This window comes from Rhipicephalus sanguineus, chromosome 5 (assembly GCF_013339695.2).
Source record: "Rhipicephalus sanguineus isolate Rsan-2018 chromosome 5, BIME_Rsan_1.4, whole genome shotgun sequence".
Lineage (NCBI taxonomy): Eukaryota > Metazoa > Arthropoda > Arachnida > Ixodida > Ixodidae > Rhipicephalus > Rhipicephalus sanguineus.
Window position 1 is genome coordinate 66940402 of NC_051180.1, and position 12450 is coordinate 66952851.

General features: G+C 43.6%; 1 protein-coding gene across 2 annotated transcripts in view; it reads left to right on the top strand.

The window, feature by feature from the left end:
* Positions 1-1404: 1404 nt before the first annotated feature.
* Positions 1405-12450, top strand: part of LOC119393716 (uncharacterized) — a gene marked incomplete in the record, with an annotated part of 41739 nt that continues 30693 nt past the window's right edge. Inside the window, 1 exon segment of one of the 2 annotated variants that reach the window (XM_037660838.2) lies at positions 1405-1592. In XM_037660838.2, coding sequence (XP_037516766.1) covers positions 1534-1592 — 59 coding nt within the window. 2 annotated transcript variants of the gene reach the window in all.

The window sequence follows — 12450 nt, forward strand, 5'->3', positions numbered from 1 at the left end:
TCCGCATTTGAACAGGCCGCAGCGCAGGTGGAACTTGAAAGTCGTTTTCAAAACGCGCGGCAGAGCTTCACAAGCAGCCGACGCGGCCGCTGAGACCACGTGATCCTACCAAGCACGTCACGCCGACGGTGGCGCCGGCGTTTCCAATGGTGGACCTCGCACCCAATACTCCGACTTTCCCTACGCGCGCGTGCGAGGACGTTGCGTTTCGTCACGTCGAGCCGGCGACGCTACGCCAGGCGCAAATCGGTCTCCGCTACAGTCGAGCCTGCTCCAACGCGCCGGTGCGATCGCATCTCGAGGAGCGCAGGCGCAGTAAAGCGAAGAACGCGCCATGCCACCTGTCGGGAACCGACGAAACAGCCCGCGAAGCAGGTTCCTGTACATGCGAGCCCGGCGCGAAATGCTGCAAGATCTATTCGGATCCGAGCGACGCCCGAGCGCGCCAGCAGCCGTCGGCCGCGTCGGCGGTCAGCCGACCCCGGACTATAGAGGGCTGTTTTTTGCTAAAGTAACGTCGCCGTGACGCGCGCGCGCGTCACGGCCCTTTATCAGCCCCTTTACTCCGCTAGACAACTGCTACGCCAGGCTAGCCGCTCGCGGCTTCATCCTGGAATGACTGCACGTAGCCCTTCGCTCCTATATTGAAGACGTCAGGGCTGTGGCAGGTACATGTGTGCCTCAATACGCAAATACCGACGAGCTTAACGTTGTGTTGGGAGGATTCAGCAAGGACGCAAAGGCCGAGCTACGGTTTCTGCCGACTATGGAATAAGGTTTCGCCCTCACATTAGTCTCCGACCCTGCAGCGTCCACGACGCAATGAAATACAGCCTTAGACTTGGTCTTCCAGCGAGCACCGCTTCATTCCTCAATGCGTGTAGCCAAAGTTGCCAGCACTGATAACTACTTCACGGACCATAAGACTGTCTTCATCAGCATTCAAGAAACACAAAGAGACATACCATCAGATTTGCATGAAAGCCTAACTTTAATGAAACACTGTGTGCAAGGTCGTTGCTGTGCCAAACCAAAGATAACTTTCGGTCGTGATAACTGGGTTTAGAAGAGTTAAACTTCACCCACTTTTCTCATTCGCGATCACACCCAAAATGGAGAAGCCCATTTAGTTGAGGGAATGAGGGAAAGTTAAAGCCATGCTCAACCTACAGGCTCGTTCGGCCGGGTGTTCCCAAGGTTCAAGTCATTTTGAGCGCGGTAGTACATCCAACCGACGCACAACGTAAAGCACCGTTTGTTATTTCGTGAAAGAAAGGGTCAGAATGTGCGTCATCAACTGCATACGTCAAATAAAGAACATTTACGAATCGCGTTTACATTATTCATATGCAAGAATGTGTATCTCCTTTTTATTGTTTTATACAAGACACTGTATTCCTTCAAGTCTCTTAGAGAGTATAAGTAACACGCCTACAGGGTTCTATAGCTGATCTGAAAGTAAGCAGGTTATCCTTATGGCGAATATAACAACACTGATTCAGCTGGCCCTCAATATTACACCACTGGCCACTGATGGTCTGTTTACACTTCCCACTGAGTCGCATTTGTATGGTCATCATGACGCTTGGTCGGTGAGTATTATTGCCAATATTTTTAGGTACCCATGTGGTCTAGTTTTAGTGATTAAAAAAATAGTTTTTCTGTAGCTCTCGCTGCTGTTCTGCAATTATTTTACAACGAACCTGTTAGCCTCTAGTTAGTGAAGATTTCTCGTGGCGTTCTCCTGGTCGAATAAAAAGATCATCGATATTAAACACTGGCACATTTAAAAAAAATGAAGCAATAACGATAGCAACCAGACAGCGGGAGCTAAAAAGGTAGTTGACGAAGTGGAACTGTGGGCTGACGCCCCTGTGCTCATAATAATAATAATAATAATAATAATAATAATAATAATAATAATAATAATAATAATAATAATAATAATTACTGTGACCTTAGCAAAGCTTTTGATGTTGTCAGCCATTCGCTGCTTGTGGATAAACTTGCACACTTTGATGTTGATTCTTCAATTGTGAATCTCCTCCATAGCTATCTTCTTGATAGATCATATTATGTTGCCGTTAATGGCCAAACGTCCTCTTTGCATAAAGCTACGAGTCGGGTTCCTCAAGGGTCGGTACTGGGCCCACTCCTCTTTTTAATTTATGTTAATGATGTTTCTTCTGTCATTCGAAATTCTTCTTTCCTTTTGTATGCCGATGACATAAAGATATTTAAGGAAATTCATTCAGTTATCTATTGTCGCTTGCTGCAATCTGATTTGTGTTATTTTTCTGAATGGTGCAGCAGCAATAACCTCTCCCTAAATATTTCGAAAACCAAAGTAATGAGTTTCACTCGAAAAACATCTAGTGTGCCATTTTTATATTCTGTCAATTCTGTGTCGTTGTGTAAGGTATGTGAGATCAATGATCTAGGTGTTCTTTTTGATAGCACCTTACACTTTTCTGCTCACGCTAAGCGTGTTGCTTTGCGGGGTCTTCGCACCCTAGGCTGTGTTTGCAGAATGTCTAGAGAATTCCGTTCTCCTGTGCCCTTCCGAAAATTGTACACTGCGCTATGTCTTCCTCAACTAGAGTATGCATCTGTGATCTGGAATGGCATTCCTAATTCCAGCAGCAACGCCATTGAGCGAGTCCAGAGCGAGTCCTAAGCATTTACAACCATCGTTTCGCTATAAATGACTCTGGATCTCGTTCTAACGCTGCTGGATTATTATCATTGCCATCACTTTGCTGCCGACGAAATCGCGCTGATCTGTTATTTCTTTACAAGCTTGTGCATGGTATCATATCCTGCCCTGTACTGCTCAACTGTCTTAATTTCCGAATTCCACGTAAGCTTACCAGAGAGAATAGACCTTTTCATGTAACCGCCTACCTCTCTGAACATTCGACCATTGGCGGGATACAACGTCTTTACAATGCTTACTTTTTGGAGCTCGATGTTTTTCACAGCTCCCAGTCGTTGTTCTGCTCCGAGCTTTGCACTGTACTTACACAGCCCCGTACACTGTTGATATTTTTTTCTGCCTGCGCATAGTTGTATATGTGCAATTTTATAACGTTTTTTATTCCTGATATTTTATTATGAATGTTTGCCTTTGTTATTTTTTTTTCGTGCGCCAGAACAAAGACCTTACGGTTGTTCCTGGGCACATTAAATAAACGTTTGATTTGATTTGATTATTATTATTATTATTATTATTATTATTATTATTATTATTATTATTATTATTATTATATTATTATTATTATTATTATTATTATTATTATTATTATTATTATTATTATTATTATTCATGCTTGCTATGCTCCTGCCCGTTTTTCGGTAAGCAGCAGTTTTTCCGCTGTGAAAATTGCTCTAAACGTGTTCGTGCGAAGTGTGTAACCTGGCCTGATGAAGAGCTGCAACTGCTGAAGTCTGGATCGCGCTCGTTTTGCTGCCATTTATGTGATCTGAGCCGTGCTGCTGGTAAGCCTAGCGAAGACAACTCGGCGGCGTGCATCGATGAGCATTGCAGCTCTCAAACCGGTTCCCTCTCCACGTGCACCCCTCCGGACGGCGATCTCGCCGGGCTGCGCCGCCTTCTCCTCGACGCTTTGGAGGGAATCTCGTTCCTCAGCGACGAGGTATCCCAACTACGCGAAGAAAACGAGCGCCTCCGTAAGGATCACTCCCGCGGTGTTGAACAACAAGCCCGCGTGGTCGCCTCCCTTCGTGCAGAGGTCCGCTTCCTGCGTGAGGAGCTGACGCGCCGCACGGCCGGAGTGGCAGTGAAGGCACCTGTGATCCCCCCAGCGCATGTGATCGTTGAGTGATCAGTGACTTCCGAGCAAGCTGCCTGCTCTGAACCACCTCTCTCCAAAACTCTTTCATCTTCGAATTCGCCGCCAGCTGACGTAGACACGTCCGAGCGTGGCAGTGTGATGCCTGCGACAGCCTCTTATGCAGCGGTGACTGAGGGGGAAAGAAAGAAGAAACCCGCCTCTTTTGGAGCTATGACAACATCGAATGTATCTGTAGCTCAACGGCCACAACGGCCACAACGGCCAAAGGCCATTTTTGTTACGAAGCTGAGCCCGGACACCACTGTTGCTGACATCAAAAAACATATTGCTTCATTCGATCTGTCTCCCATCTCCTGCCGGCGACTTCAAACCAAATTTCAGTCCTATTCTTCGTTCTACATCGAAGTCGACAAGGAAACACTACAACGCCTGAATGACCCTTCGATGTGGCCCCTCGGATGCCTCTTCAAGCCATTTCGTGGGGAGCTGCGCGATGACATGCTTCATCCCTCTGAGCAAGTGACTGGAATCGAAAGTGCCGTGTAACGTAGACATATTCTACCAAAATGCTCGTGGTCTACGTACCAAGACACGAGAGTTTTTCTCTAATGTTCTTTCGTCTTCTTTTCCTATTATTGCTATTTCTGAAACCTGGCTAGGCACTGAAATTCCCTCATCTGACTTTTTTCCCCAGACCTACACCACCTTCCGCAGTGACCGAGATTTCAGTGAAACCAAGCAGAAAGGCGGTGGCGTGCTGATTGCCATTGACAATTCACTGAAATCCGTTAGACGGAAAGACCTAGAAACTATCGAAGAATCCATTTGGCTAGAAACCAACCTTGAGCGCAGTGAAAAATTGTTGATTGGATGTTTCTATTTACCGCCCAGCATGTCCCCTGCCTCGTTTCATGATGTCATGTCTTCCATTGAACTTGTGGTATCTTCTCATAGTGGGCACAGAATTATTGTTCTTGGGGATTTCAATGCACCTGGAATTGACTGGAGCACGCTTACTTTTTCTCATTACAATCATTTCATAGAGAAAAAGTGCAGCCTGCTCTTGGACTTTCTGGCGTTTAATTCCCTACTGCAACATAACTCAGTCGTCAATTCCAGTGGCAATCGTCTTAGACCTGTGTGTGTCAAACGATCAACCCCTTGAAGTTTCCCGCTCCGACATCTCTCTTGTACGTCCGGACAAATTCCACCCACCACTTAACGTAAGGTTATACGCATCAGCCGAAACAACGAGCTTCAGCAGTTACGTAAACAAATCTCCGAGATTTGCCTTCAAGCGAGGTGATTACACGGGCCTCTATCATCACTTGTCTACCGTTGAGTGGTCACAGGTTACTGACAAACCAAATGTTGATGAGCAGGTTGATCGGTTTACGGAGCTTGTACTGAGCAGCATGCGCAATTTTATTCCCCAATATACACCTAAACAACGTAAATATCCCCACTGGTTCTCATCTGAACTTATCAGTGCACTGAAGCATAAAGATCACGCACACAGGAAATCTAAATGTTCTCCATCCAGCGAGTGGAAGGAAGAGTTCAGCTTCTTTCGAACTCTCTCTAAACGCCTATATAAACGGGATCATAGTTCGCATATTGAATTCTTAGAAAAAGCGCCTCTGACAGGCCGGCTGAGTTTTGGAAGTATGTACGTAAACGGTCCAGCAAAAGCGGAGAGTCCTTCAGACTACTGGACTCAAATGGGGTAGAAGTGCATGCCGTCGCTGACTGTTTTGCCACGCATTTCTCATCCGTTTATAAGGCCTCAGACTCTAGCACTGATATCAGACAACAGCCCAAGGCGGTTAGCTCATCCAGTGCTTTGTCGCTGGATGAAAATCTTATCTGCGAATACATTAAGCGCTTAAAACCATCCTTATCATGTGGGCCAGATGGCATCCCCTCCGCCATACTAAAAGCTTATGGTAGTATATTTGTCCCAGTACTAACTACGATATTAATAACTGCCTGAACACTTCCACATTTCCTAGCATGTGGAAAACTGCTCGTGTTTTTTCCAGTATTTAAGTCGGGCTCTAAAACAGATGCTTCTAATTATCGCCCGATTTCTCTACTATGTGCCGCATCAAAGATCTTCGAGCTGGCTCTTCACGACATATTGTCTTTTAGTGTGAAAAACTCATTGATTCCTAATCAACATGGTTTTCTCGCTGGCCGCTCAACTACCACAAATCTTGCTAGTTTCATGACGCAGATCTCCACACCTATTTCTCAGAGAGGACAGGTTGACGTAATTTACTGTGACCTGAGCAAGGCTTTTGACGTAGTCAGCCACACGCTGATTATGGTTAAACTTGCGCACTTTGATGTTGACTTGTCAGTTGTGAATCTCCTGCAGAGCTATCTGCTCAATAGATATTGTTATGTTGCCCTAAATGGCCAAACGTCTTCTTTGTATAAAGTGACTAGTGGGGTCCCTCAAGGGTTGGTATTAGGCCCACTCCTATTTTTAATTTACGTTAATGATGTTTCTTTTGCCATTCGTAATTCTTCTTTCCTCTTGTATGCCGATGACATCAAGATTTTTAAGGAAATTCATTCAGTTAACGACTGTCGCTTGCTGCAGTCAGACTTGCGCTCTTTTTCCGAATGGTGCGACGGGAATAACCTTTCTCTGAATACCTCGAAGACAAAATTCATGTCTATCACTCGCAAAACATCTAGCGTGTCATTTCAATACTCTGTCAATTCTGTGCCGTTATGCAAGGTTTATGAAATCAGTGATCTTGGTGTTGTTGTTGACAGCGCGTTAAACTTTTCTTCTCACGTTAAGCGTGCTGCTATGCGGGGCCTTCGTTCTCTCGGATGTGTTTGTAGAATATCTCGAGAATTCAGGTCTCCCATGGCCCTACACAAATTGTACACGGCAATATGTCTTCCGCAACTTGAGTATGCGTCCGTGATATGGAATGGCATTGCTCAATCCAGCGGTAACACCATTGAACGAGTCCAGAAAAAATTCCTCAGCATATATAACCATCGCTTTGCTAAAAATGACTCTGGATCTCGTTCAAATACTGCTGAATTATTATCACTGCCATCACTTCACTGCCGACGAAATCGCTCTGATCTCTTATTTCTTTACAAGCTAGTCCACGGTATCATATCCTGCCCTGTACTTCTCAACTGTGTAAATTTTCGAATTCCGCGTAAGTTAACCAGAGAGAACAGACCGTTTCATGTACCCGCCTGCTTCTTCCAACACTCTACCATTCACAGAATACAAAGTCTCTATAATGTTGATTTTCTTGATCTTGACGTTTTTCATAGCCCACAATCATTGTTTTTATCCGAGCTTTGCACTGTTTTGACATAGTGTGGCACAATGTACAAAGTCTTCCCTTCTCAGTCTTTCCACATAGTTGTATATATGCATTCTAATTTTTTATTCCCCGTCAATATTTCTCGTGCTGTCTTATTTTACTCCTCCCCTTTTGTGTTCATTTCTCTTTGTCTACGTGTTTTTGCTCTTTTTATTTCTGAAAACTGTCTGTATTGTATTGTTTATTTTTATTGTTTTTTTTTTTTGCGTGCGCCAGCACAGAGACCTTACGGTTGTTCCTGGGCACGTTAAATAAATCATTGATTGATTGATTGATTGATTGATTGATTGATTGATTGATTGATTGATTGATTGATTGATTGATTGATTGATTGATTGATTATTATTATTATTAATCGAAACTTCTCTACGGGTCAAACGACAGCTAGACACTCCTGTTTGGTGATGGTGTAATTCTTTTCGGGTGTCTGTCAGTTCACGGCTTGCGTACGCGATGACCCTCTCACGTAAATACTTGTCGCGCTGGACGAAAATACCACCAATGCCCTGACCACTAGCATCCGTATGCAAGAGTGTAGGTGCGGTTTTATCGAAACTGCGAAGGACTGGTTCAGATGTGAAGGCACGCTTCGATGATGATGATGATGAGATTGATGACGATAATCAATGAAACGTTTATTTAACGTGCCCAGGAACAACCGTAAGGTCTTTGTACTGGTGCACGAAAAAAAAACAAAGGCCAACATTCATAATAAAATATCAGAGATAAAAAACGTTATAAAATAGCACATATACAACCATGCGCAGGAAAAAAAAAAAGACAACAGTGTACGAGGCTATGTAAGTACAATGCAAAGCTCGGAGCAGAACAACGACTGGGAGCTGTGAAAAACATCGAGCTCCAAAAAAAGTCACAGTTTCGCCGCAACGGCGAAGCAATGATTGCGATAGCAATAAATTGTAATCTAACGCGAAGAACGGAAAGCAGCTCGAAATTGCCAGCGCATCGCTCGAGCCCAAAGGACGCACGAAAAGAACGCACACAGGATGAGCGCGAACTAATGCGTCACAGCTCGACACTTGAAGCGCACTGCTCAAACATCAAGCAGGACGCACGAAACAAACGAACAGGTACACACAAGACGGGTGCGAACTAATTGTCACAGTTGTTACTTATTTCTATTTGAACAGCGCGCTCCTTTCGCAAACGCGGCCGCTGCAGCGAGCGAAGCGAAGCACCCACCGGCCGCCCCTTCTTTCCTTGAGATAAGCGCACGAAAGCGACGACGCCCTGTAGAGCGAACAGCAACGGCGTTCGCAGGGGCGGGGCGACGATCTTTAAAGCGCGCAAAACGCGCGCACGTCGCGCCATCTATGTGGCCACTAAGAAAGCATGCTGAATTACATGGTGTATATAAATAGCTCGCCGTTAGCAGGCTGAGAGACGGTGCTGTCGTGGCCTAACGTCTAACGCGGGGGGCTGCAAAGCGAGAGGTCGCCCGTTCGATTCCGCGCGTCGGAAAGAATTTCTTAATTATTTTTCTTTGTGGCCTTTCTATAAATATACATACTTATACATATACGGTGAATGACGGCGACGGGGACGGACATTTTCCAGCCGAGACTGTCCATATAATTGCTATCGCAATAAAAGTAAGCATTGTAAAGAAGTTGTATCCTGCCAATGGTCGAAAGAAAAAAAAATAATAAAGAAATATCAACAGTGTACGAGGCTATGTAAGTACAGTGCAAAGCTCGGAGCAGAACATCGACTGGGAGCTGTGAAAAACATCGAGCTCCAAAAAGTAAGCATTGTAAGACGTTGTATCCTGCCAATGGTCGAATGTTCACAGAGGCAGGCAGTTACATGAAAAGGTCTATTCTCTCTGGTCAGTATACGTGGAATTCAGAAATTAAGACAGTTGAGCAGTACAGGGCAGGATATGATACCATGTACAAGCTTGTAAAGAAATAACAGATCAGCGCGATTTCTTCGGCAGCAAAGTGATGGCAATGATAATAATCCAGCAGCGTTAGAGCGAGATCCAGTCATTTCTAGCGAAACGATGGTTGCAAATGCTTATGAATTTTTGCTGAACTCGCTCAGTGGCCTTGCTGCTGGAATTAGGAATGCTATTCCAGATGACAGATGCATACTCAAGTTGAGGAAGACATAGCGCGGTGTACAATTTTAGGAAGGGCATAGGAGAAAGGAATTCCCTAGACATTCGGCAAACACAGCCTAGGGTGCGAAGACCCCGCAAAGCAACACGCTTAGCGTGAGCAGAAAAGTGTAACGTGCTATCAAAAAGAACACCTAGATCATTATCACATACCTTACACAACAACACAGAATTGACGGAATATAAAAATGGCACACTAGATGTTTTTCGAGTGAAACTCATTACCTTGGTTTTTGAAATATTCAGGGAGAGGTTATTGCTCCTGCACCATACAGAAAAATAACACAAATCAGATTGCAGCAAGCGACAATCGATAACTGAATGAATTTCCTTAAATATCTTTAAGTCATCGGCATACAAAAGGAAATAAGAATTCCGAATGACAGAAGAAACATCATTACCATAAATTAAAAAGAGGAGTGGGCCCAGTACCGACCCTTGAGGAACCCCACTAGTAGCTTTGTATAAAGAGGACGTTTGGCCATTAACGGCAACATAATATGATCTATCAAGAAGATAGCTATGGAGGAGATTCACAATTGAAGAATCAACATCAAAGTGTGCAAGTTCATCCACAAGCAGCGAATGGCTGACAACGTCAAAAGCTTTGCTAAGGTCACAATAAATAGCGTCAACCTGCCCTCTCTGCGTGGAGACTTGCATCATGAAACTGGCAAGATTAGTGACAGTTGAGCGGCCAGCCAGAAATCTATGCTTATTCACAATCAATGAATTTTTTACATCAAAAGACAATATTTTGTGAAGAGCAAGCTCAAAGATTTTGGATGCGGCACAAGGAAGGGAAATAAGGCGGTAGTTCGAGACGTCACTTTTACAGCCAGACTTAAACACTGGGAAAACACGAGCAGTTTTCCACATGCTAGGAAAAGTTGAAGCAAGCAGACACTTATTAAATATGGTAGTCAACATTGGTACAAGTATACTGCCATAGGCTTTTAGTATGGCAGAGGGGATGCCATCTGGGCCAGCTGAAAAGGATGGTTTCAAGCGCTTAATGCATTCTGAAATGGAATCTTCATCTAGCGACACAGCATCAGCTGTGCCAACTGCCTTAACCTGTTGACCGTTACTATATCTACAGAGGCTGGAGACTTATAAACAGATGAGAAATGCATGGTCCGGTATCCTGAAGGACTCGCCACTTTTCCTCGACCATTTGCGCACATACTTCCAAAACTCAGCCGGCCTGTCAGACGCGCTTTTTTCTAAAAATAAAATATATAGACTGTGATCCCCGTTTATAAAGGCGTTTAGAAAGAGTACGAAAACGACAGAATTCTTCCTTCAAATGAGTTGATGGAGAACATTTATACTTCCTGTGTGCACGATCTTTATGTTTCAGTGCACTTATAAGTTCAGATGAGAACCAGGAGGGATATTTACAATGATTAGGTGTATACTGGGGAATGAACTTGCGCATGCTGGTCAAAATAAGTCCCGTAAACTGATCGACTTGATCATCAACATTAGGTTTGTCAGTTTCCAGTGACCAATCTGTGGTGGACAAGTCATGGTACAAGCCAACGTAGTCACCTCGCTTGAAGGCAAATCTGGGTGTTTTGTCGGTTTTTCTGGGAAAGCTTGGTTTTTCTGGCGAAATACAGAGTGTTAGTTTGAGTGGTGGGTGAAATTTGTCAGGACGAACAAGAGAGATGTGAGAGAGTGATACTTCGATAGGTTGATTATTAGAAATACACAGATCTAAGACGTTACCACAAGAATTGGCAATACTATTGTGCTGCTGTAGGGAATTAAAAGCGAGAAAGTCTAACAATACGGTGCATTTGTTCTTTAAGAAATGATGATAATGAGAAAAATTAAGTGTGGTCCAGTCAATTCCAGGTGTGTTAAAATCGCCAAGTACAAGAATTTTGTGCTTCTTATGTGAAATTACCACATTTTCAATAGAAGAGACGATCTGATTAAAAGCAATTGGTGGAACGCTAGACGATACATAGAAACATCCAATCAACAATTTTTCACAGTGCTCAAGACTAATTTCGACCCAAATTGATTCAGAAATTGTTTCTATGTCCTTGCGTCTAACAGATCTTAGAGAACTGCCAATAGCCATCAATACACCACCACCTTTTTGTTTAGTTGCACAGAAGTCCCGATCATTGCGGAAGGTGGTGTAGTTCGACGGAAGATAGTCACAGGAAGGAATTTAACTGCACAGCCACGTTTCAGAAATCGCAATAAGGTCAAAAGACGATGAAACAACCTTAGCAAAGAATTCACGCGTCTTAGTGCGAAGACCACCGGCGTTCTGATAAATATATCCAAATTACACGGCATCGTTGCTTACGGTGCCGTGTTATTATAGTATTATTATTATTATTATTATTATTATTATTATTATTATTATTATTATTATTATTATTATTATTATTATTATTATTATACCCTCCTGCGGAAGCCGAAAAAGCTAGCGTTGATTGTCACAATAATTATCATTATCACGAAAAACCAACACCTTCAAAATGAAGAAAATGAGGAGACATTAGGGTAGGCAACAAGACAGAGCTTCTGCAAAAAGAACATTCTGTTTACGGGAGACTTCAACTCCCATCATGTGTCGTGGGGTTTCCGCACAGACACATCGGGAAAACGGTTATGGGACTGGACTAACACAAACAACTTTATATGTCTAAATTCCAAAGTTGCCACTTTTGTTCGATGTACCTCGAGATCCGTCTTAGATTTAACATTCGCTAGCTCAAACGTTTTAATCTCGTCTTGGACTGTGCTTGATACTGCTACAAGTAGTGATCACCGTCCACTTGTATTTGAAGTCAAGATCCCAGTATTATCGGTAGACTACCAGGCGCAAAATTTTGCAAACTACTCCAAATTGAAAAGAATTTACAGTCAACTTTGTCATCATTGTCTAGTATGGAGAGAAATGTTAAAGCTATGAGTCTTTGCTCAGTTTTAAAACGTACCATAACAAAATCACAGTACACTATATCGCCAGCAAAAAGAAGTTCAGTGTGCATGGTGGAATTCGGATTGTGCAAGAGATTATAGACGCCGAAAAGCGGCCTGGAAGGAACTTCTTATAAACCAAAGTCCTACTAATTGGCGAAATTATTTGTACGCTAAA